Source organism: Hylobates moloch, unplaced genomic scaffold (assembly GCF_009828535.3).
Source record: "Hylobates moloch isolate HMO894 unplaced genomic scaffold, HMol_V3 SCAFFOLD_10, whole genome shotgun sequence".
Taxonomy (NCBI): domain Eukaryota; kingdom Metazoa; phylum Chordata; class Mammalia; order Primates; family Hylobatidae; genus Hylobates; species Hylobates moloch.
Window position 1 is genome coordinate 21,603,744 of NW_026652285.1, and position 24,664 is coordinate 21,628,407.

At 54.7% G+C, this 24,664-nt stretch overlaps 2 protein-coding genes across 6 annotated transcripts; both read left to right on the forward strand.

Annotated features, from left to right (window-relative positions):
- Window positions 1-16: 16 nt before the first annotated feature.
- On the forward strand, window positions 17-8,115 carry MRPL10 (mitochondrial ribosomal protein L10). Of its 2 annotated transcripts, none has more exons than XM_032163377.2 (5): window positions 17-114; window positions 2,881-3,050; window positions 4,367-4,531; window positions 4,789-4,933; window positions 7,111-8,115. In XM_032163377.2, the coding sequence occupies exons 1-5, from the start codon at window positions 63-65 to the stop codon at window positions 7,362-7,364; spliced, it is 786 nt and encodes a 261-aa protein (XP_032019268.1). In that variant the 5' UTR covers window positions 17-62; the 3' UTR covers window positions 7,365-8,115. The 2 variants fall into 2 exon arrangements, with proteins under 2 accessions (XP_032019268.1, XP_032019269.1); XM_032163378.2 differs by lacking the exon at window positions 17-114 and adding an exon at window positions 221-265.
- Window positions 8,116-9,778: 1,663 nt separating this feature from the next.
- On the forward strand, window positions 9,779-24,361 carry OSBPL7 (oxysterol binding protein like 7). 4 transcript variants are annotated; one of them, XM_032163380.2, is made up of 23 exons: window positions 9,779-9,924; window positions 11,228-11,389; window positions 11,496-11,621; window positions 11,809-11,862; window positions 12,493-12,606; window positions 12,976-13,086; window positions 13,206-13,323; window positions 14,254-14,357; window positions 14,740-14,832; window positions 14,917-15,049; window positions 15,129-15,223; window positions 15,411-15,506; window positions 16,262-16,399; window positions 16,995-17,088; window positions 17,774-18,021; window positions 18,205-18,342; window positions 20,833-20,896; window positions 20,996-21,074; window positions 22,176-22,320; window positions 22,434-22,578; window positions 22,664-22,790; window positions 22,994-23,116; window positions 23,255-24,361. In XM_032163380.2, exons 2-23 carry the CDS (start codon window positions 11,315-11,317, stop codon window positions 23,361-23,363), a joined length of 2,529 nt encoding a protein of 842 aa, XP_032019271.1. In that variant the 5' UTR covers window positions 9,779-9,924; window positions 11,228-11,314; the 3' UTR covers window positions 23,364-24,361. The 4 variants fall into 4 exon arrangements, 3 of the variants coding, with proteins under 3 accessions (XP_032019271.1, XP_032019270.1, XP_032019273.1); XM_032163379.2 differs by having other exon boundaries at window positions 11,294-11,389; XM_032163382.3 differs by lacking the exon at window positions 9,779-9,924 and adding an exon at window positions 10,115-10,193.
- Window positions 24,362-24,664: the final 303 nt, after the last annotated feature.

The following is a 24,664-nucleotide window of genomic DNA, read 5'->3' on the forward strand; positions in this document are numbered from 1 at the left end:
CTACCCCACAATCCTTAGCTCTTTCCGTTTCCACTCGGCTTCCGTCCATTCTTCCGGTGAAGATGGCTGCGGCCGTGGCGGGGATGATGCGAGGGGGTTTCCTGCCCCAGGCGGGTAAGGAGTGGCTCAGGTCCTCACGGCGTGGCTTGCCGCCGCTCTCTAGTCCTCATCTGCCCTCCTCTACTACTGATTCTTCCCATAATCTCTGACCCCAGCTAGATCGCTGGCCTCCTTACCCCGTCCGGTTCCTTGTGACTCCAGACTGGTAATCACAGCAACAACGTCCAGCTGTTGCCTGTTTTCAGCGTTTCTTTTGCCTGGACCACTCCTCGCCCAGACCTTTGCATTATGTCTCCATCTTAATGTCTCAGCCTAAATGTCACCTCAGGTCTTCCCTGGACTCTTTAGCCCCGTCGCTATCTGTAATTTTGCATTTGTTTAGTTGCTTGTTTCCTCTATTAAACTCCGCAAGGGCAGAACCATGTTCATTCAGCATAGCCAGCAGTGGCATGGTGCTTGATGTTAGTAAGCGTGCAGTAAATATTTGTTTAATGAATGGATTTGAGCACTTAATATAGGCCAGGCACTGTGATAACTATTTTTATATGTGTTAGCTCATTTAAATCTTTTAAATCATTTAAATCTAAAGCACCCTGTGAGAAAGACATTCGCATCTCCTCTTTACAGACGCAGCAACTGAAGTTCAGACCAGTTGGGTGGCCAAGGTCACAGCTAGTAATTGGTGAAAGAAAGATTAAAATCCAGTTTCGGCTGGGCGCGGTGGCTTACGCTTGTAATCCCAAGCACTTTGGGAGGCTAAGGCGGAGGGATCACCTGAGGTCAAGAGTTTGAGACCAGCCTGGCCAACATGGCGAAACCCCAACTCTACTAAAAATACAAAAATGAGCCGGGCATGGTGGCGCATGCCTGTAGTCTCAGCTATTCAGGAGGCTGAGGCGTGAGAATCGCTTACACCCTGGAGGCAGAGGTTGCAGTGAGCTGAAATTGCGTTGCTGCACTCCAGCTTGGGCGACAGCGCGAGACTCCATCTCAAAAAAAAAAAAAAAAAAAATCCAGTTTAATTTGATCCCAAAGCCTGCCTGCAGTCTTAACAGTTAGGTTTTGTGGCTGCTGGCAAAAGACCTCTTACCCCAGCAAATATCCATACTCTCTGACTGTTAGAGCCGCCTTCTATCTGGACCTTTTTCTGAGGTCACATCCCAGTCTTGGGAATGACTGAAAGTGGGAAGTTCTAGTCTTGGCCCTTGTGTTGAGGATGAAGGGGTCACTTTGTCTCAGGGCTTTTGAGTGCCTCCCTTGTTTTCTGTGGGGTGCTCTGTAGCATTACCTGTAAACAGGAAGAGAGGAGGAAAGAGAAACTTGTCTGAGAGCTGTGAGAATGGTGTAACATTTTTTCTCCTCTTCAAATCATAGGAGAGGGTGTCAGCGCAGCGGTTAGAGCAGTGGTTTTCAAACTTTAGCATGCGTCAGCATCACCAGGAGGGCTTGTTAAAACACTATTTGTTACCAGCCTTGGTAACATAGTGAAACCTGGTCTCTACAAAACAAAACAAACAAAAAACACTATTTGCTAGGCTCCACCCCGGAGTTGCTGCTTCAGTGGGTCTAGGCAGGGCCTGAGAATTTATATTTATTTTTCTTTCTTTTTTTTTTTTGAGACAGTCTTGCTCTGTCACCCAGGCCGGAGTGCCGGAGTGCAGTGGCACATTCTCTGCTCACTGCAACCTCTGCCTCTTGGGTTCAAGCAATTCTCATGGCTCAGCCACCGGAGTAGCTGGGACTATAGGTGTGTGCCACCACACCTGGCTAATTTTTGTAGTTTAGTTAAGAGATGGGGTTTCACCATGTTGGACAGGTTGGTCTTGAATTCCTGACCTCAAGTGAGCTGCCCACCTTGGCCTCCCAAAGTGTTGGGATTACAGGCGTTAGCCACCACACCCAGCAAAATTTCTATTTCTAACAAGCTCTCAAATGATGCTGATGTTGCTGGTTGGGGTGGAGGTGGGGCATACCTTGAGAGCCACTAGATTAGACCGGGGTTGGCATATTATGGCAGGGCCAGTCACTGTGTTTTATAAAATTCTATTGGTACATAGCTTCTGCTGTCTCTTTACATATTGTCTGTGGCTGCTTTTTTCAGAGTTGAGTGTTAGAGACGGATTACATGGGCCCCAAACTGAAAATATTTACTATTTGACCATTTTAAGAAAAAGTGTATTCAACCTTATCCCCTTTTTCTTTCTTTCTTTTTTTTTTTTTTTCCTGCGACGGAGTCTCACTCTATGCCCAGGCTGGAGTGCAGTGGCATGATCTCAGCTCACTGCAACCTCCACCTCCCGGGTTCAAGCGATTCTCCTGCCTCAGCCTCTCAAGTAGCTGGGATTACAGGTATACACCACCATGCCTGGCTAATTTTTGTATTTTTAGTAGAGATGAGGTTTCACTGTGTTGGCCAGGCTGGTCTCAACTCCTGACCTCAAGTGATCTCGCCTGCTTTGGCCTACCAAAGTGCTGGGATTACAGGTGTCAGCCACTGCACCTGGCCCCCCTTTTCTTAATGTGTTCAAAATATTTTCTCCTTTGTTCTCATATTTTTCTCGCATTTCTGCACATTAAGAAAAGCTGGAGAAATGGGAGCCTCAAGAGATTAAGTAATTGACCTCAGGTCACTTATTGAAAGGGAAGAGAAGCTTTGGAAATTCAGGACTTTTGGCAGACAATTCCTTATCCCACTCTTGTGCTGAGTCTAGCTCTGTGAGCTGTGCTTTTCTCTGCTAGAGGGTGTGTTTTTTCTCCATCTGGGATAAACTAGGGCCTCCAAGAGGTTGCATCTAACCATGTTGCTATATCCCCTCCCAGGCCGGCTGCCTACCCTCCAGACTGTCCGCTATGGCTCCAAGGCTGTTACCCGCCACCGTCGTGTGATGCACTTTCAGCGGCAGAAACTGATGGCTGTGACTGAATATATCCCCCCGAAACCAGCCATCCACCCATCATGCCTGCCATCTCCTCCCAGGCCCCCACAGGAGGTAAGGAGGAGTTTGGATACATGTCACTTGGTGGTGGGATGGTGGATTAAAGTAATCTTGTCTCTGGCCATAGTGAAGTAGGACACTCACCCATTGTCACTCATGTCATTATTTCAGTTTGACTGCCTGATCCAGATACTTTAAGATGAAATCCGCACTTGGTTCTATATTGGCTTTTGGGCTCTGGATTGGGCGGGCCTCCTGAATTTCCTTCTTGTCTCCAAAAATGTGTGTGTGAGAGCTACCCTAGCAGGTGGGGTTGGAGAGAGTATCTCTCCAATCTCTTTTTTTTTTTTTTTTGAGATGGAGTTCGCTCTTATTGCCCAAGCTGGAGTGCAATGGCGCAATCTTGGCTCACTGCAACCTCCGCCTCCCAGGTTTAAGTGATTCTTCTGCCTCAGCCTCCTGAGTAGCTGGGATTACAGGCGTGCGCCACCACACCTGGCTAATTTTTGCATTTTTAGTAGAGATGGGGTTTCACCATGTTAGCCAGGATGGTCTTGATCTCCTGACCTTGTGATCTGCCTGCCTCGGCCTCCCAATGTGCTGGGATTACAGGCATGAGCCACCCCACCCGGCCATTTTTTTTTACTTTCTTTCTTTCTTTTTTTTTTTTTTTTGTGAGACAGAGTCTTATTCTGTCACCCAGGCTGGAATGCAGTGGGATATTCTTGGCTCATTGCAACCTCTGCCTCCTGGGTTCAAGCGATTCTCTGCCTCAGCGTCTTGAATAACTGGGATTATAGGTGCATGCCACCATGCTCAGCTAATTTTTTGTATTTTTAGTAGAGACGGGGTTTCTCTGTGTTGGCCAGGCTGGTCTCGAACTCCTGACCTCAAGCAATCCGTTCGCATTGGCCTCCCAAAGTGCTGGGATTACAGGCATGAGCCACCGCACCCAGCCAAATTTTTCAATTTTAAACTAACACCGCAAAAGAGTTATATTTATGATTGGCAAAATAATTCAGCGTAAGTATGGTGTCAGATTGATAATTGAAGTAGTTTTAGCAATATTATTGTCAAGCACTGTTGACTGGGGCAGACTGCAGGCCTGTTTTCGGGGGAGTGGAACTGAGCATTCTCAGGTTTGAAAAACACTGCTAAAGACTGCAATTATCTAAGGTGAGAGTGAAAAGGTTAGAGGAGTGGGAGATGTTACATGTCTCTGAGAGTCAGAGGCCCAATTATCCTACTTGTTCCCTGATCTTTTGCACATTTGGACATCACTGGAAGCCCTAGAACCTATCACAGAGGGAGCAAGGTTGCCAGGAGAAGTGACAGCTGATGTACCCTTGGTCATTGCTTTCCAACTTCAGGAGACAGGCCTCATCAGGCTTCTCCGCCGGGAGATAGCAGCAATTTTCCAGGACAACCGAATGATAGCCGTCTGCCAGAACGTGGCTCTAAGCGCAGAGGACAAGCTTCTTATGCGACACCAGCTGCGGAAACACAAGATCCTGATGAAGGTCTTCCCCAACCAGGTAGGGAGCAGGCCCCTTGGCATGGATTGCCCATCTTCCCCCCACCCCCACCAGACTCAGACCTCACCATCTGCTCCCCAGTGATAATACTTCTTACTCCTCCTCTCCATGAATCACCCTCTAATCTGGTGTCTAACCTATGATTAGGGGCTGAGAAGACCCTTGGGTTGCACCCTCAGCCTAATGTGGCCCATGACCCATGAGGTGGCTCTTCCTCCCACTTGTCCCCGATAAGCCATTTTTTCCTGCTGTCCCAGGTCCTGAAGCCCTTCCTGGAGGATTCCAAGTACCAAAATCTGCTGCCCCTTTTTGTGGGGCACAACATGCTGCTGGTCAGTGAAGAGCCCAAGGTCAAGGAGATGGTACGGATCTTAAGGACTGTGCCATTCCTGCCGCTGCTAGGTGAGCAAGCACCCCTGCCAGTTAGGGGTGGGGTGAAGAGGGGCCTGCTGCCATCTGCTAGGCTTGTCTTGGTAAAACCGTGAATGTTCTTGGAGAGAGCATCCTTTCACAGATGGGGCCTGAGTCAATAGCACATTTATTGAGGGCCGACTATCACTCCCACACCTGTGTTGTCTCATTACCCCAGGTCACTTCTGCACTGGAGGGAAGACTAGGGAAGGCAGACATGGAGCAGGGAGAGAAAATTCAGATACCCTGAGTCTAACAGTGGGGTAGTAGGTGCTGAAACCCTCACAGATGAAGATATTTAAAACAAGTAGCCCAAGTAAAGGGTGCTGAGGGCCAGTGACCAGTGTTTCCCAGACTCCCCTGATGCTGACTCATTTAAGGAGCAGAGAATACTGCACATATCCCTTGGAAATCCAGATTTCATAGGTCTCTGTAGGGAGGGGACGGGACAGGAATCTGATTTTTTTTTTTTTGATTTGAGATGGGGTCTCAGTCTATCACCCAGGCTGGAGTGCAGTGGCGCAGTCTCAGCTCACCGCAACCTCTGTCTCCTGGGTTCAAGCAATTCTCCTGCCTCAGCCTCCCGAGTAGCTGGGATTACAGGCACCTGCCACCATGCCCAGCTAATCTTTTTTTTTTTTTGCATTTTTATTAGAGATGGGGTTTCACTATGTTGGCCAGGCTGGTCTCGAACTCCTGACCTCAGATGATCCGCCACCTCTGCCTCCCAAAGTGCTGGGGTTACAGGCATGAGCCACTGCTCCCAGCGAATCTGTGATTTTAATACCCCCTCAACACTCCGTGATATGTATTCAATTTTTTAATTGTAAAATACACATAAAATTTACCATCTTAACCATTTTAAATGTACAGTTCAGTGTTAAGTACATTCATAATGCTATACAACATCACCACCATCCATCTCCAGAACGTTTTATCTTCTAACAGTGAAACTCGACACCCATTAAACAGTAGTTCCCCATTACTTCCCTCCATTCCATGATTCAGGGCCTCACTCCCATTGCCCAGGCTGGAGTGCAGTGGTCCGGTCATGGCTCACAGCAGCCTGGACCTCCGTGGCTTAATCCATCCTCCCACCTTAACTTCTTAAGTAGCTGGGAATATAGGTGCGTGCCACCATGTCCAGCTAATTTTTGTATTTTTTGTATTTGTATTCACCGTGTTGCCCAGGCTGGTCTTGAACTGCTAAGCTCAAGCAATTATCCCACCTTGGCCTCCTGAAATGTTGGGATTACAGGCGTTAGCCACTGCACTCAGCCTGATTCTTTGGTTTTTTGAGATGGAGTTTCGCTCTTGTTGCCCAGGCTAGAGTGCAATGGCGCGATCTCAGCTCACTGCAACCTCCGCCTCCCGGATTTAAGCGATTCTCTCACCTCAGCCTCCCAAGTAGCTGGGATTATAGGCGCTCGCCACCATGCCTGGCTAATTTTTGTATTTTTAGTAGAGATGGGGTTTCACCATGTTGGCCAGGCTGGTCTCAAACTCCTGACCTCAGATGATCCACCCACGTTGGTCTCCCAAAGTGCTGGGATTATAGGCTTGAGCCACCGTACCCGACCTCATCCTGATTCTTTTTTTTTTTTTTTTGAGACGAAGTTTCGCTCTTGTCACCCAGGCCGGAGTGCAATGGCACGATCTCAGCTTACTGTAACCTCTGCCTCCCGGGTTCAGACGATTCTCCTGCCTCAGCCTCCCGAGTGGCTGGGATTACAGGCGCTCGCCACCACGCCTGGCTAATTTTTGTATTTTTAGTAGAGACGGGGGTTTCTCCATGTTGGCCAGGCTGGTCTCGAACTCCTCACCTCAGGTGATCTGCCTGCCTCGGCCTCCCAAAGTGCTGGGATTACAGGCAAGAGCCACCACACCTGGCCGCCTGATTCTTATTTACAAGGAAGTTTAGGAAACACTGACTTAATGGGGTCAGGGCCAGGTGGATATATTAAGAGTTTTCTGAGGGAAGAGTGAAGAAGTAGGGATCGATCCCAAGCAGAGTGGGTGTGGTGTGGGGCACAGTGGAACCCAGGTCCTGGGGAAGGCAGGATTTTGAGAAGGGCAATGGAGAGCAAGTTCCTAGGGTCAAAACATTGTTTTCAGAGAAGAAAGGCATCTGCAAGGAGCCCAGCTGACCCTGTCCTGTGTTCTTCCAGGTGGCTGCATTGATGACACCATCCTCAGCAGGCAGGGCTTTATCAACTACTCCAAGCTCCCCAGCCTGCCCCTGGTGCAGGGGGAGCTTGTAGGAGGCCTCACCCGCCTCACAGCCCAGACCCACTCCCTGCTCCAGCACCAGCCCCTCCAGCTGACCACCCTGTTGGACCAGTACATCAGAGAGCAACGCGAGAGGGATTCTGTCATGTCGGCCAATGGGAAGCCAGATCCTGACCCTGTTCCGGACTCGTAGCCAGCCTGTTTAGCCAGCCCTGCGCATAAATACACTGCCCTATTGGCTGTGCTCTCCTCCATGGGAGATGTGGAAGAACTTGCGGTCGGGGAGTGTGTTTGTCACTTGGTTTTCACTATTAATGATATTGTCAGGTATCGGGCCACTCGGAGATGCAGAGGATTCCATTTCAGATGTCAGTCACCGGCTTCGTCCTTAGTTTTCCCAGCTTGGGACCTGATAGGAGCAAAGTCTCTCTCCATTCTCCAGGTCCAAGGCAGAGATCCTGAAAAGATAAGGCTATTATCCCCTGCCTCCTTGGTCACTGCCTCTTGCTGCACGGGGCTCCTGAGCCCACCCCCTTGGGGCACAACCTGCCACTGCCACAGTAGCTCAACCAAGCAGTTGTGCTGAGAATGGCACCTGGTGAGAGGCTGCTGTGTGCCAGGCTTTGTGCTGAGTGCTGTACATGTATTAGTTCCTTCACTCCTGAGCACATTGTACCCATTTCACAGAGAAGGAGCAGAGAAATTAAGTGGCTTGCTCAAGGTCATGCAGTTAGTAAGTGGCAGAACAGGGACTTGAACCAAACCCTCTGCTCTGAAGACCGCGTCCTGAATTTCTACACTAGAGCTTCCTCATCAGGTTACCCAGAAGTGGGTCCCATCCACCATCCAGATGTGCTTGGTTGTTAGTTCTCCGCCCTCGAGGTGTACGCTGTGGAAAGTTTGGGAACACTGCTTTGTAATAAAATGAAATACATTCTACTTTATTTTGTGGTTTACACGGTTATCCTCCCTTACTCTCGGGGGCTTCTCTGTCATCTGACTTTCCTCACTCGCTTCCCTTCCTAGGAAAATCCTCTTCTCCTATACCTGTTCCCACAAATGGCATCCTGCACATGCTTGCCCTGTTAAAGGCAGCTGACAGCTGTACCCACTAGCTAAAGTGTCTCTGGTGGTTCTGGACAAAAGGCCTGCGGGAAAACTAGGATTCTCTATTAATGGGGAATTCTGAGAGCTCTAGGGTAGGAGGCCTCATGCAAGTCTTCGTGAACCAGAAATTCCTAATAAAGGAGATGGGATGCTTAACTCAGAGTCCACCATCATCCTTGATTGGAGCACATTCTGGGCGGATGCAGGGGTGACCCGGGGAAGGTGGCTGTTCAACATTCCTTCTCGGACTTGAAGTAATGCCACCGCTTCCTTAGTCTTGGACAGGCACCGTCTGCAGTGGATGTCCCCCTGCAGGGATGATCTGCAGCAGCTTTTTTGTGGCCTGGCCGAGGACCAGCTTCCCACAGTGCCTCGCCCTGTGCTGTATGCCCAGGGATGTTCAATCACTGGGAAGTGGCTTAAAAGGCCCTTGAGGCTCCTGGATGCCAGAGCTTGTCTGGTCAGTGCTGCCCAGTGCTCCTGTCCCTCCCAGAACCCTGCCAGGTGCTAACAACACCCTCCTCCTGGGGTGGCTGGAGCGGCGCTGAGGCTCTGAATAAAGGCAAGACAGTGGGTGTCCCCAAGATATCTGCGAGACCCTGAAACGTAAATCAAGTTCGATGGGGATGAAGTAGAAGGGATAAGTGGCCTATGCCACTTTTGGGTCAGAAGAAAGTTGAATCACACCCTTCACCTGAGGCCCCACCTAATTCTTTCCAGAAAAGACTACTTCTTTCCAGAAAACTTAGCTGCACTTGAAACTGTAGGTCTGTGCCACATTCATTTGAATGAATTTTAGATCTTTGTTAAGAGCCGATTTTTCATTAGAGTTGAGCAGCTGGGCACAGTACTCCAGCAGAAGGGTAAAGGGAAGGGAGGGGACCAGCATTGCAGCCCTTTTAACAGCAGCTGTGACTGCCCCAGGCCTGCTCCTGATCAGAGACTGCAGGCTGTGGGGTGTCATTGTACGCACAGGCACTTTCAGATCTCCATGGGGTCTGACCTAGTGGGGCATCACCCCAGAGAAGGGCCTCAGTGTGGGGACTGCTGGCTGTCCCTCTCCTGGCTTGACTGCCCCTGCTGACTGTGCTCTTGGCACTCTCTTATGGTCCCAGAGGGGGCATCTGTCCCTCCACCATCAACCTGATACTTTTGCTGGCTCCAAATTTTGCAGTCTATTTTCAGATGTGAAATGAGAGGCGGAGGGCGGGGGTTAATTAGGAATTGGCCTTGGGCACTAACAGGGTCACTGCCATGCTAGTCTGAATAAATCCTTTACCACCACTGGCGTACAGCCAGCAGTTCCCCAGTGCTCTCATCTATCTGGAACCATGCCCAGTGGGGACTGTGCCCCCACTCCCAAGCCACATCGATGCTAGGGCAGTCTGCTCAGCCCTGAGTCCTCCGGGGAGCAGGGGGGCAGAGCTGAGCGGCTGCCCGGAGCTTGGCGGGAGGAGGGGACAGGGGAGAGGGAGGTGGGGAGATCCGGCTAGAGGGGAGGCTCCGACGTCTCCTTCCTTCCTGGTTCCTGCAGCAGCTGCTGCCACTGCTCAGCGTGGTGAGGAGGGAGCCGGTGACTCGGAGACGGTGACTCAGAGGCAGAGCGGCGTGAGGGCCAAGGAGCACTGGCGTCCATGGACCCTGGGGTAAGGGGGCTGCGTGGCAGCAGCTGACATTCCTGAGAAGAGCTTCCTCCCACCTGAAGCTGGTGGGTCTGCTCCTGAATGGAGGTGGAGAGGGGGCACCCACCTGGCTCGCCTAGACCCCTCACCTTCCTACCGATAGAGCCTCCCCCTCCACCCACAAGCAGTGAGGGGCCAGGATCCCCACAGGGCCGGGAGAAGGGCACAGAGATACCTGAACACCGGAAGAGTTTGAGAACTTTCAATGGCTGAACGCAGGAGTTTCCTCCCAGGTCAGCCTCTTGCAGCAACGGTCCCTCTGCCCCAACCTCCTGGGCACCCGTTCCTGCCACATCCCTGTCCCCTCTGGGCCTCAGTTCCTCAGGTGCTTGCTAGCTCCATTAGAAGATCTGGGCTGCTTCCCCCACCTCAAACCAGCCTCGCCCCTCCAGTCCCCTCCCCCGTCTCACACACGCAGAGCCTCATGCATTATTGATCTCCCGGTGGAGCCAGGATGGCCAGGGCCAGTGCCAAGGGTGCCTGTGGGCACTGCTGCAGGACCTGTGCAGACCTGGGCATGTCCTGGGCCCCCTCTTCTCTCATGAAGCATCTCCGTTAGCCCAGTGTCTTGCCCTCTCTGGGTGGGTGGCACTTCTCAGAGCCCCAAGGACTGGGAGGGTAGACAGGGGATGGTGAGGCTTTAGGGGGCACTGAGGGTCCAAAGAGGGCATCCTAGGGGCATGTTTGGTGGCAGGAGACATGGGAAAATGGGGGCTATCTCAGGCCTCAGTTTCTCCAAGCACTAGAGAATATGGAGACTAATTGGTGGGAGGCTGGGGAGTTTTCTGCAAGGGGATCATCGCAGAGAAGTCTCTGAGCTACGGTGGCAGGGTGGAGGGGTCCCGAAGGCAGAGGCAGCTGGATTGAGGAGGTCTCGCTTGTCCAGTCTCTGAACCCCTCTGCCTCTTCCTGGAGCCTCTTCTGTCACTCCCTTGCTTCACCTCTGAGCACTCCCAGGGAAGCCTCTAAAGAAAGCACTGAATGTTTCCTGGGGCCCCAGAGTATGTGCCCAAGGCGGGGCTGGGCATATGTCTTGTGGTTTTCCCTGGGCACCTGCCCGTCTGCTGTGTGCTAGTTCACTCTCAGGGCAGCGTCCATATCAAGTGAAAATGGGTGGGGTCGGGACAGAGGGGCAGACTTGGGAGAGGCATGGCAGGTGAGCAGAGGGTATGTTGGAGAGCCCTTATCTCAGAGGGTGTGGGAGGGGCTGGAGGTGGGGAAGGTGATAGCAGAGTTTGCATTAAGGAGGTCTTTCTCTTGCTTCAAGGACCCCGTCAGGAGCAGGTGACATCCTTCCCCTTCCACCCTGCTCCCTGCTCTATGTCCCCAGCAGGGAGTGGCCTCTCCCTTCTCCATGGACTTCCAAGAGAGGGACCCGCCCTTCCTGCCTGAGAGCGCTCAGTCCTCAAAGCCCAGCAGTGCTCAGCAGGTCAGAGAGTGGGAAAGCGGTGGTGGGTGGGCCAAGCTTGAACCGGACCGGGAGGGGCAAGGCAGACGTCTCACCAGTGCTCCCCTCCCTCTGTCCTGGACTGCAGGCATCTGAGCTGTGGGAGGTGGTGGAGGAGCCTCGGGGCAGGCTGGGGACAGAGGGTGTCATGCCTGAGAGGCAGGAAGGTCACCTGCTCAAGAAGAGGAAGTGGCCTCTGAAAGGCTGGCACAAGGTAGGGTGGGCAGGCAAAGGGAGGGGCCAGACATGGGGGCGGGGTGGGAATGGGGGGCAGCTGCCGGGCAGTCCAATAGTGTTTGCATGATGAGAAGGAAAAGAAAAGCTAATTTGTGTGGTTGCCTTCTCCCTCATGCCCTTCCTCTTGGCCTCCTGGGTCCTGTCACTCCTGGGCAACATCACAGAGATACTTTGTGCTCGAGGACGGGATCCTTCATTATGCAACAACCCGACAAGACGTGAGTCCGGGCAGTGACTTGGGGTTGTGGGAGGAGTCTGGCCCCAGTATGCCCTGGGAAGGCACGGGGTATCTGGAATCGACCAGAGCAGGGTATGAATCCCAGGTCCACCACTTGCTGAATGTGTGATCTCGGGCGAGTTACATCCCTGGGCCATAGCTTCCTCATCTCTAACGGGACAGCACCATCCCCCAGGTGCAGAGCTGTCATGGTAAGGAAGGTCATACACACAAGCCTCTCTGGACAAGGCAAAACAAGTGCCCAAGAAATGGGGGCTTTACCACCCTCATCCTGGTCCCATTCTCAGGCTGGGAACAAGGAACTGAAGGCCTAGGTACCCAGGATCTCTCTGGGAGGGTGTTGCCTTCCACAACCCTGCAGACCCCTTGAGGGTGGGAATAGTTTTTCTTGATCTGTGACTTCTTAGAGCTCAAGATGTGACTTGACATAGGGGAGCATTCTGCACATGGGAGGATGATTGACAAGTCTCTACTGATAGTGTGACTTGGACATGAGGGTGAACCTGCCACCTGGCCCTGGAGCCTACAATGGCATCAGGGAGATGGTGGCTGTATGGCTCTGAGAGCCTAAAACAGGTCCCCTGTCCCCCTACCAACGCTTCAACCCCAGATCACCAAGGGGAAGCTCCATGGCTCCATCGATGTCCGGCTGTCGGTCATGTCCATCAACAAAAAGGCCCAGCGCATTGACCTTGACACTGAAGACAACATCTACCACCTCAAGGTGACATCCCTGGGAGGCAGGACCTGTGTTGGCCCCCAGCCTGGCAGAGGCATTGGAACACACAGGGGCAGGGGCTGAGGGTCTTTGGAACTCAGGGTCTGTCTCTGAGTTTGACAAGAAGTAAGTTTCCATCCTGTAAAAACAGCCAAGGGCAAACCTGCACTTCTTGGTTGTTGTACGGACAGGCACAGAGCTAAGGGTTCAGACACCTGGGCACCTTACGCTCTGTCTCCCTGCAAGTGAACCTTGCACAAACCAGGCTCTGTAAGAAGAGACCCTGCTTGTATGGGGACCAGAGCCCTGACTTCTTGCTCTTGGAAAGTGGTCCCTCTCTTCAGATAGCCCTCCGCCTCTCCATCACTTCTGCAGATCAAATCCCAGGACCTATTCCAGAGCTGGGTGGCACAGCTGCGTGCCCACCGCCTAGCCCACCGCTTGGACATGCCCCGTGGCTCACTGCCCAGTACGGCTCACCGGAAGGTAAGGTGGACCCTGGGGTGGGGGCAGGTAATGTGGCAATTCAGGGGTGGGGGCTATGGGGAACTGTGAGACCCAGGGAGGTGGGCATCATCCTTCCTGACCCTGGACTCACCCCACAGGTTCCTGGTGCCCAGCTTCCAACAGCAGCTACTGCCTCAGCCCTACCTGGGCTTGGACCGCGGGAGAAAGTGTCTTCCTGGCTGAGGGACAGTGATGGGCTGGACCGCTGCTCTCATGGTGAGGGGTCCTAGGCACAGCACCTCCAAGGGTAGGGCCCAAGCTGGCAGGTCTAGATAGCATTAGCAGGAGGGGAAAATGTTACCTCCATCCCCGCCTCAGGGAGCCCCAATTTAATGAGACAGCCTCTGCCTCCAAGGAGATCCAGTCTACTTGGGTCCTGTCTAGGGGAGTCCCAGTCTTACAGAGGAGTAAGAGTCTGTCTGGGCACATAGACAGACGTGGATGCAAGGACAGGAGTGACAAAGCAGATACTGAATGCCCACACAGGGCAGGGGCCTGAGGAGTAGTGCCCGGGAAGGGGTGTGCTCTAGGAAAGGGTTCCTGCAGTAGGGTCTGTGAAGTTGGCCTGGAGGGAGAAGTGTAAACCAAGTAGAGAGAGACAGAGAGAGGGTGAGCACATCCCCAGTCTGCTCAAAGGCAGCAGAGGTGAGGCGTGGTCTAGAGACAGAGCAGAAATTAGGCTTCAGGCAGTCTCAGGAAACCAGGGAGCACCACACCAACAGGGGTAGGGACCCGAGCTCTTGAGCAGGGAACAGGGAGCAGTATCGGGATCTCCATGAAGTCAGTGTTGGGAGAGTCATGTCCTTGAGGCTGGGTTTGGTGGCTTATGCCTGTAATCCCAGCACTTTTGGAAACCAAGGTGGGCAGATCACCTGAGGTCAGGAGTTCGAGGCCAGCCTGACCAACATAGTGAAACCCCATCTCTACTAAAAATACAAAAAATTAGCCAGGCGTGGTGGTGCGTGCCTGTAATCCCAGCTACTCGGGAGGCTGAGGCAGGAGAATCACTTGAACCCAGGAGGCAGAGGTTGCAGTGAGCCGAGATCACACCATTCCACTCTAGCCTGGGCAACAAGAGCAAAACTCCGTCTCAAAAAAAAAAAAGAGAGAGAGAGAGAGTGATATCCTTGTTCTTTCTCCCCACAGAGCTCTCTGAGTGTCAGGGGAAGCTCCAGGAACTACACAGGCTCCTCCAGAGCCTGGAGTCCCTGCACCGAATCCCCTCAGCCCCTGTTATCCCCACACACCAGGTAAGATCCAGGGGGACACACAGGGTCCTGCTCAGGCCCCCGATCCCATCACTTCCCCAGGATGAGTCCTATTCCTCCCACATCGCTGCAGTTTCCTGGAGAGCCACGCATCGCCTGGTTTCCTCCCCACCCCTGCCCCATGTCCAAACTGTGTCAAGGTTGTCTCTGTTCCTCCATGCCCACGCCTCTGCCAGGGTGGCTGTCATCTTCCACTGGGATGTCAGTTGTCTCTGTCGCCTTGCCTGAGCGGCCGCATCCTCTGTGCTGGGTAATCTGCGCCCTCCTCCATGGGCAGGAGGCCGTCTACTTCTCCCAGGCTGTGATGGTTGCTGCCCCTTTTCCCCACCCTGTGAGTAAAATTGCCCCCACCTTGACTTGCTAGGCCTCAGTGACAACCGAAAGACCCAAGAAGGGGAAACGGACCAGCCGCATGTGGTGCACCCAGAGCTTTGCCAAGGATGACACTATTGGACGGGTGAGGTGGGGCGTGCACCTCACGTAGCTGGGGCAGGATGCTCTAAGGCGGCCGGCCCCTTCAGCCCTTCCCCTTCACCTACAGGTTGGTCGTCTCCACGGCTCTGTTCCCAACCTGTCTCGCTACCTGGAGTCTCGGGACTCCTCGGGCACCCGTGGGCTGCCACCCACAGATTATGCCCACCTGCAGCGAAGCTTCTGGGCCCTGGCCCAGAAGGGTAAGTGCATGCTGAGGGGGCTGCTGGGGAGCAGACAGGAGTGAGCGAGGACTCTGATGGTCTGCCCCACCCCTTGTAGTGCACAGCTCCCTCAGCAGCGTCCTGGCCGCCCTCACCATGGAACGGGACCGACTGAGGGACATGCACCAGGGCTCAGAGTTGTCAAGGATGGGGGTGAGGCCTGGGGGACAGGGTGGCTGGTGGGGGGAGAGGGCTTCAAGCTGGGGACTGCCAGCCTGGGGTCCGATAGCAAATCTGGGTCAGGGTGGGGAGTTGGCAGAGGAAGTCTCTGCAGAGATGCGGCAAGTGGGGGAGGACCTCATCCTCCTGTGACACTGTGTCCCTCACCCTCTCCCTGCAGGTCTCTGAGGCCTCCACTGGCCAGAGGCGCCTCCACTCACTGTCCACCTCCTCCGACACCACAGCGGACTCTTTCAGCTCCCTCAACCCTGAGGAGGTGCGGAGCCAGGGTGGGTTGTGGGGGGCGATTCTCCTGTGCCTTCTCTCCCAGCGAGAGCCAAGGCCCAGGGCAGTGGGTGAAGTTTGTTTTTAGTCCCAAAGACAGCCCCCAAAATCCTGGCTCCATTGGCTTTCCCATAAGGTCAGCAGCAGCCCCATCTCGATCGTTATGTAACAACATGCAGGGTACTTTTACTTTTAATTCAGAGTCCTCTGATGCAGTGATTCTCACCCTCAACATAACAAAACTGAGGCTCAAAGGATCTAATGGGTGGGCTCAGGCTCCTGTAATTACAGATGGGCTGAACTGAGACTCGGGTTCTGAGCACAGACTCTGGGGCTGCGTTCCACGGGTTCAAATCTGGCTCTCCTGCCTGCCGACTTTGTGATCCTGAGCCTCAGCATCCTAATCTGCAAAGTGGGGGTGACAATTGCACCTACCTCACAGGGTAGGTGTCAGGATTGAGTGGGTTAGTGCACACAGAGGGCTTCGAGTGGGGCTCAGGGTCAGTGCCAGGAAGTGTAAACAGTTATAACGGAGACTGTGTCCCCTCACTCCCAGGCCAGGGCTCATTTTACTATGCCTTTGTCCCCCTCTCACTCCCCTCTGCCTCTTCTGCTCAGAAGGTGTCTGACTCAGCAAAAGTGCCCGGTTATGCCTCCCTCTCAATGGAACTGTCAGGCAAGCGGGTGCCCTGCTTGATCCCCTCGGCTTGGCCCCGGAGCCTGACATCCATCTGGCTGCTCCCACAGCAAGAAGCTCTGTACATGAAGGGGCGCGAGCTCACCCCCCAGCTGTCGCAGACCAGCATCCTGTCCCTTGCTGATTCCCACACGGAGTTCTTCGATGCCTGTGAGGTTCTCCTCTCCGCCAGCTCTTCTGAGAATGAGGTGAGGGAGGAGGGAAGCTGGCAGTGAGGCGGGGGGGACCTTGGGAACAGAAGGGTGGGATCCACAGAGACCATAGATTCCTCAGCCCCTTCTCACCACCTCAGCTGCTATCTCTGGGACTATGTCCAGATCAGCTGGGTTTGTGTGGCCCTGCTCAGAAATCTCTGCTAGGGACTCTTCTCCTAGAGGAGTGTGACATTTTTATCGCCATTGGGTTCTCCTGAAACTACTGCCACAGCTGCAACCCCAGTCATCTTCCTATGACCCTGTCTCAGCTTCAGCACACCCTTGATCCCCTCTTCTCAGACCCTGAACCTCAGTAATCCCCAACTTCCCTTCCTTCTGTGTCCCACCAAGTCCCTGAGCTTTCTCCCACCAGCCGCAGGGCCCGGCCCTCCCCTTCCCAAGGTGGCTGGGCACATTCTGTGATGCCAGGCATCCCGGGGCAATGTCTTAGGGCTCAGAGCCCCCCCAATACATTCTCTTCCCCTTCCCAACAAAGGGCTAGCTGGGCAGATTCTTGCCAGGCCCTGGGCACTGCCCAGCTGCCCGGGGGAGGCCTAGTCTGCCCGGCCTGTCATCTGTCCTGGCCCAGGCCTCAGAGGAGGAGGAGTCATGTACCAGTGAAGTCACCACCAGCCTGTCTGAGGAGATGCTGGACCTCAGGGGAGCTGAGCGCTGTCAGAAAGGTGCCAGCTGGGTGGGCAGGCAGGAAGGGGTGGGAGGCGGGTGGAAAAACAGGGTTTGTCCATGGCTCAGGCCCATGCAAAGGCTATTCCTTGTGGTGACTGATGGGCTAGTGGCTTTGGATGCTGACTGCAGGAGCTAGGGAAGGCCAGGTCATGAACTGGGAAATGTTCCAGGAGCAGCTTTGTCGGGGTGGGCCAGGCTCCGGCCTTGGGGCTGCCTCTGTTGCAGCAGGCTTGCCTAGGGCCTGGGAGGGAGGCAAGAGATCCTACTTTGCTGCTTGTTAGCAGTGTGGCTCTGGACCTGTCATTTTACTTCTGAGAGCCTATTTCCTCATCCATAAAATGGGCTGGATAATCTGCACTCTGACCTCTGTTTCTGTGTTTATAAAGGGAACAAAAGGCAAGGGTGAGGACTCGGGAGGGGCTCCTGGGGTGCAGGGTTTCTGGCAGTGGGAACTGTCTGCCCCTTTGCATGGCTCCCACCCCTGCCAGCCAACTCAGTCCCTGGGAACTCGTCAGCAGTTACAGCCCCAGTCACCCTGCCCTGCTGTGAGTCGAGACAAGGGCTCAGGGGCGAGTGTCCCAGGGGCTTGGGAGGCAGCTGGGCCCTGGACTGGGCTGTGGGCTTGCCATGTCTGGGATGCCTGTTGCCCAGATGGAGAGTGACATGGCAGGGCGGCCCCAGGGGGGTGTGTTCCAGGGAGATCCATGGGGCCACCCCGCCGTCGCTGCCTGCCGGCGGCCAGCGGGCCCGGGGCTGACGTGAGCCTGTGGAACATTCTGCGCAACAACATCGGCAAAGACCTGTCCAAGGTGTCAATGCCTGTGCAGCTCAACGAGCCGCTCAACACTCTGCAGCGGCTCTGCGAGGAGCTGGAGTACAGCAGCCTCCTGGACCAGGCCAGCCGCATCACCGACCCCTGCGAGCGCATGGTACCTGCTTCCTGTCCTCACGCCCAGCCCAAGGCTGCTTCCTTCTCCCTGGGACCTTTTCTCCCAGAAAATCCTGGCTGGGCTGTTCCTTACTGCTGAAGTTCCACCCCAAGGTCCCATACTTTGCTTGCTTGGGGTGGTGGCCCCGTCCTCAGTACCCTGCACCTGCCTTGCCCCCCACAGGTGTACATCGCAGCCTTTGCTGTCTCGGCCTACTCCTCCACATACCACCGAGCCGGCTGCAAGCCCTTCAACCCCGTCCTGGGGGAGACCTACGAGTGTGAGCGGCCTGACCGAGGCTTCCGCTTCATCAGTGAGCAGGTGTGGCCTTGGGAGAAGAGGGCTGGCCTTGGGTGTCCGGGGCAAGGAGGGACCTGGGCTTTGGGACCAGAGCTGGGGCAGAGGGACCAGGGCCTGGGAGAGGAGTGTGGGCAGTTGGCTCTGTGCCGGGCCCTGCGGTGCTTCCTGGCCCACGTTCTGAGGTCCAGCCATTGGATCCCAGGAGTTCCACCTGGGGGCTCATGCTCTAGGGGGCAATCTTGGGCTAGGATGAACTGAAGGATGAATTGGAGAGAGCTGGGAGTACAGGGGCTGGGGAGAATGGGACGTTCCTTCTAGATGGTGTAGAGGAATGCATGGAGCAGGCTTGGGAAGGTTAGAGATGGGGCTGGAAGACAAGGCGGGCCAGACGCTGAGGAGCCTGACAGTGAAGGGAAAGAGGCCTTGGGCTTTTGTATGTGTGTTTTTAAATCCTGAAGGCATTGGCACCGTGGAGGATTTGAGGCAGCGGAGTGGCTGCTCAGAATCGCAGTGTGCAAAGCACACCCAGGTGGCATGTGCCTGGTTGGCGGAGGCTGACAGGGTCCAGCTTGTCATCTCTGTAGAGCTAATGAGTCCCTGCACTTAGGCTGCGGTGTGTTTGGTTCAAGAGCTGTTTATGTGCTGCCCCGACGGGGCCTGGTGCTCAGCAGGGTACCCTCCCGTGTAGGGAATGGGGAGGTTTTTGTCGAGAGGAAGAAGTCTGGGCGGCCTGGTCTGGGGTCTTCAGTGGGTGCATGGTGGCGCCAGTTAGTGAGGTGTGTGTGGGAGCACTGTCTCTGTGGGCTCGACTTCCATAGGAGACGGCCAGGAGGCTCTGGAGTCGCTGGCCTGGAGCTCCTCCAAGAGCAGCAGGTGGCACTAACAGGTCGAGGAATGGCCAGCTTAGAGGGAGGAGGACATCAAGGGAGGACGGCCCTCGGGAGGACCGCTCGCAGTGTCTAGGGAGGAGGGCAGGAGGGAGCGCGGGTCCCTGGGACCTGAGGGGTGTCATCGGCTTCCTGCGTGAGGAAGGTTTCCGAGACAGGATGGGGACAGAGACTGGATTACAGAGGGTGTAGAGTGTAGGTTTTATAAAAAATAGAGAAAAAGGCAGACTATTTTCCAAAAACTTTATCATAAGGGACAGAGGAGAGAGAAGTGGCAGTTGGTAGGGGGTAAAGGTCGAGGCAGTTTGTGTGTTTGTTTGTTTGGATTTGAAGTGTTTTTGGAAACATGGTGAAGATTGACACAGTACACTCGTGCATACGACAGAAAATAAGCCTCCCTCTCATCCCAACACTCCGAAGGGACTACTGCTACCAGCTTTTGGGATTCCTCCCAGAAATGTTTTACACATATGTGAAGAAAGATGTGTGTGTCTAGAAAAGAAAGGTTTGCTATTTTTTAAGGTGGAAGAAACAGAAAATCTTTATATTCAGAGAAAGAGAAGTAAAGAGGGAAAAACTGAAGGTGCAGAAGGAGGAGGAGGGAGGAGCCTGGGGGGCATCGGTGGGAGCAGGCTGACTGCAGCCAGAGCAGAAGGAATCGCCCCCCTGACCCACTTCTGTTCTGTCACAGACTGTGGGAGGCAAATGAGGTTTGAAGGGCCTGGCTCGTGCCTAGGTCCTCAGAGGAGGACTGGTGAGGGATGTCAAGGCCCCAGATACGGGACATTGTAGGTTTAGCAGTTTCTTAGTGTGGGTCATGTCTGTGTTTTGGCAACAGAGTCAGAACCAGGGGTGCACAGAGGAGGCCGGCGCTGGCATTTCTGGCAAGTGGGGGAGGTGGCTGAGGGTATTAGGTGAGAGTGCTGTGAAGGGCAAGAGGGGGCTGGCAGACCATGGGAGGGCAGTGCAGTCGGGGACCTGGACGTCTTGGCTGGAGCTGTGGGCGACAGGCGGAGAGAGAGGCAAGGCAGGCAGGCTGTGGGTTGTTGGAATTGAAGGCTCCAGATGTGGAGCCATTCCAAGTGGGGACAAGGCCAAGTGTTTCCAAGGGTGTGGGGTGGAGTTTGCAGGGCGATGATCAGCTTTGGGGGGCGGTGGTGGGGAGATGGCAGGGAAGAGGGTCGTCAGCAGGGGCTGCATTTCAGGCAGGGGATGGGGTTCCCACCTGTCAGGTGGTTACAGGGTGATGATCAGCTTTGGGGTGCGGCGGGGGGAGATGGTAGGGAAGAGGGTCGTCAGTGAGGGCTGGGTTTCAGGCAGGGCATGGGGTGGAGGCCCCCCCATCACTGTTGCAGGGAACTTTTCAGGCTTGAGCAGGGGTTCGCCATAGACAGGGCCAGCCAGGGGAGCTCCTGAGGAAGAGTGAGTGAGAAGGGAGAACATAGGGGCCTCATGGGAAGAAGAGAGGATGATGGGTTTGGGAGGTGGCCAAGGGTGATAGACAAGAGACCTGGAACCAGCTGGTCTTGTGGTACTTAGGGGAACTAGGGGTGGGAATAAGGGACTTTGGGGTGCCCTAATGGTGCTCAGGGATAGCCTCAAGATAACTTCTTTGCTCACCAAGGTCTCGCACCACCCCCCTATCTCGGCCTGCCATGCAGAGTCTGAGAACTTCGCCTTCTGGCAAGGTGAGGAGTAGAGGGCAGGGCCGGGGTGGCCCTGGGCAAAGGGAACACCCTCTGGCCTTATCTCTGTTGTTCTCTCTCCCTCCCCTAATCCAATTCCAGATATGAAGTGGAAGAACAAGTTCTGGGGCAAATCCCTGGAGATTGTGCCTGTGGGAACAGTCAACGTCAGCCTGCCCAGGTGGGATTCTTAGACTCTTAGCAGCCAGGCCAAGCCACAGGCAATCCTTCAGGCTGGAGGGGGCATGGCCTTAGGGACAGGATAAGGACGGGATAGGAAGGTCTGGCCTGAAGCTGCTTGTAGTGGGGTCAGTGTCTGTAGGTTTTACACCTATATTTACGGCAGTTGCCAATAGAGAAAGATGAAAAGCCTTGGAACGTAGTAGAGCTGGAAGGGCCCATCGAGGTCATCTGACTCAGCGGTTTTCACACTTTTTTGACCATGACTCACAGTCTCACAGTCAGAAATGCCTTTGAGACTTCAAGCCAACGTGTACACATACACGCACACAGAAACCTAAATTGATCTCAGGACTCAGGGGTCACAGACAAAATTTGAAAAACTCTCATCTAGCTAATTTTACAGGCAGGGAACTGAAGCCAGAAAGAAAAAGGGTATTGAGAGTGGTCTGGGTGTTGTGGTAGAGATCCTGGATTTTGGAGTCAGAAGCCCTGAGTTCTGCCACTCAATAGTGATGCAAATTAGCACCAGCCTGTAGTCCCAGCTACTGGGGAAGCTGAGGCAGGAGAATTGCTTCAACCTGGGAGGCGGAGGTAGCGGTGAGCTCAGATTGCACCACTGCACTGCACTCCAGCCTGCCTGGGCAACAGAGCAAGACTCCGTCTCAAAAAAAACAAAAACAAACAAAAAAAAATAGTGATGCAAGCAGCAAAAACACTTGACACTTCAGAGCCTTGAGCCTGCTTGTGTGTGACATGACAGTAAGAAGTGATACCCAAAAGAGGTGAGGATTAAGCAGGATAATGGATGTGAATGTACACACGGTTCCTGGTGCCCAAGAGCAGGACATTTTGTGTATTTTCATCCCCGTTGCTCAGGCACTCAGGGGCTTTGTAGATGAGTGGAGATGTGTTCGTTGAATACGTTTGTGAAGGCCACTCTGCCTTGTGATTATAAGTCATCCTTCACTGCAGAACCGGAGCTGGGACCCCAGGGTTCCTGTCACAGACCCATGTGACCTGCTCCAGCAAGACAGGAGGCTCCTGACTCATTTGTTCCCTGGGGCCAGCCAGCTGCCCTTCCATACCTTGTCTCTCTCAGGTTTGGGGACCACTTTGAGTGGAACAAGGTGACGTCCTGCATTCACAATGTCCTGAGCGGTCAGCGCTGGATCGAGCACTATGGGGAGGTGCTCATCCGAAACACACAGGACAGCTCCTGCCACTGCAAGATCACCTTCTGCAAGGTGTGTGTGCCACCTTGACCCTGCCCATCCACCCCCAGCAGCCTCAGTCTCTGGAGGTCACCCTGGCTAAGGGGGAGGGGACACCTCCCTAAACCCTGCCTTCCCCACCCCAGGCCAAGTACTGGAGTTCCAATGTCCACGAGGTGCAGGGCGCTGTGCTCAGTCGGAGTGGCCGTGTCCTCCACCGACTTTTTGGGAAGTGGCACGAGGGGCTGTACCGGGGACCCACGCCAGGTGGCCAGTGCATCTGGAAGCCCAGTAAGTGGAGGGGTCACAGAGGGCTGGGTGAGGCTGGAGCAGCTCAGGCATGGTGCACCTGCCCCAGCCCCTTGCCTTCCCCCAGACTCAATGCCCCCCGACCATGAGCGAAACTTCGGCTTCACCCAGTTTGCCTTGGAGCTGAATGAGCTGACAGCAGAGCTGAAACGGTCGCTGCCTTCCACCGACACGAGGCTCCGGCCAGACCAGAGGTCAGTGCCGGATGGGTGCCGGCCTAGAACCATCTAGTTCACTCCCTCCACAGAGTACAGAGCTGGGGCTTTGTCCTTCCTTCACTGAGTGGCCTCAGAGAAATGAGGCTTGTCTAAAGGACAGGGCTGGGCAGGGACAGAGGCCTTGGGTTTGGGGGCCCCTGCAGATGGGCAGTTCCCCTGAGTTTGATCTGGATCCTCAGGTACCTGGAGGAGGGGAACATACAGGCTGCTGAGGCCCAGAAGAGAAGGATCGAGCAGCTGCAGCGAGACAGGCGCAAAGTCATGGAGGAAAACAACATCGTACACCAGGCTCGCTTCTTCAGGTGCCTTGGCCTCGCCCTCCACCCTGGGTCTCCCCATGAGCCCTGCTTGGAGCGGGGCAGGTGTGGGAGGCAGCACCTTAGGACCCTAGCCTGCCTTCTAGATGTTCACCCCTCACTGCCACCGCCTTCTCCCACCAGGCGGCAGACAGATAGCAGCGGGAAGGAGTGGTGGGTGACCAACAATACCTACTGGAGGCTGCGGGCCGAGCCAGGCTATGGGAACATGGATGGGGCCGTGCTCTGGTAGCTCTGGCCCCCGGGGGCAGGAGGCTCTGGTTCCTCACTCCTCCTGCCTCCACCCCCTACCACGGACACATGGGTGAGGCCAGGCTCCCCGCCTCACTGCCCTTGAGACCAAAGGGGTAGCCCTGGCCCTCCCTCCCCTCTGCTGGCCAGAGGGTCTACATCTCAGCCCAGCCCCCACCCCACCGTTTGGGGTGAGAAGCAGAATCTGTGCTTCCCAGTCTCCTTGCCCCAGACAACCAGCATGTAAGACCCTTCCCGCTTCACCATTCCCCTTCCTGTCCCCTTTGGGGTACTTGGGGGAGACTCTGGCTCCCAGGATCTGTTCCCCATTTCAGTGCCTTCCTAGGACACAAGGGACCCCTTGACGCTCCCCAGGCTTTCTGTGCCCAGGGCTCTGTCCCCGGCGGTGAGGTTGCAGTGAGTGAAGGAGAGTTGATCTGTTCTCCCTCCCCTTCCCCTGCCCATCTCCAGCGTCTTCTTCCCCTTCCCTGGCCCTGCAGGGCCTTCTCCAGCTCCCTTTCGTTGGTCCCTGGCCATCCCTCCTGTCCTGGATCCCTTCTCCCTGACTGCAAAATGCCTGCAGCTTCCAGCTCCTTTGTCCCTGATCCTCAAGTGGTTCCCTCCCGTCTCAGCTCAGCGGATCCCCCAGAGTGGAGGAGGCCTCTCCATGAGGAGGGGAGCAGCCCAAGGCACCTGGCCTCCGACCCACCGGCAGCGAGTGCGCAGGTGTGAGTGTAAGTTCATGTGGGAGAGTGTGTGCGTGTGCGCCTGTGCCCTGCTTGCAGGCGAGCAGGGCTCCCTCATGTAGCCCGGCCTTCCCCCTGCTGGGGGTCCACCACATCGCTGCTCTTTCTCACAGTCTGCCTCTGATGAGGGCGAATTGCTATGACATTCCAAGCTCCAATAAAGACTGTCCCAGACTTTGGCCTGTGACCATTCATTGAAAAACATGTGGGCTCAAGGTCAGTGGAAAGCCCTCTGCCACTGTCATGGGTAAAATGAATTGTGTCCCCAAGAAATGTTTCTAGCCCCCAGGCATGTGCATGTGACCTTAGTTGCAAATAGTGTCTTTGCAGAGACAAGCTAAAATGAGGTCGCATTGGATTTGGGTGGCTCTACTCCAGTGACTGGTCTCCTTATAAGTAGAGTGAAATTTGGGCACACAGACGTACGCAAGGGAAGACAAGTGTGTGAAACAGACACACGGGAGTCAACCACGTGGAGACGTAGGCAGAGATGGGAGCGATGCATCTGAAAGCCAAAAGTGCCAAGGCTGCTGGCAACCGCCCGAAGCTTGGAGAG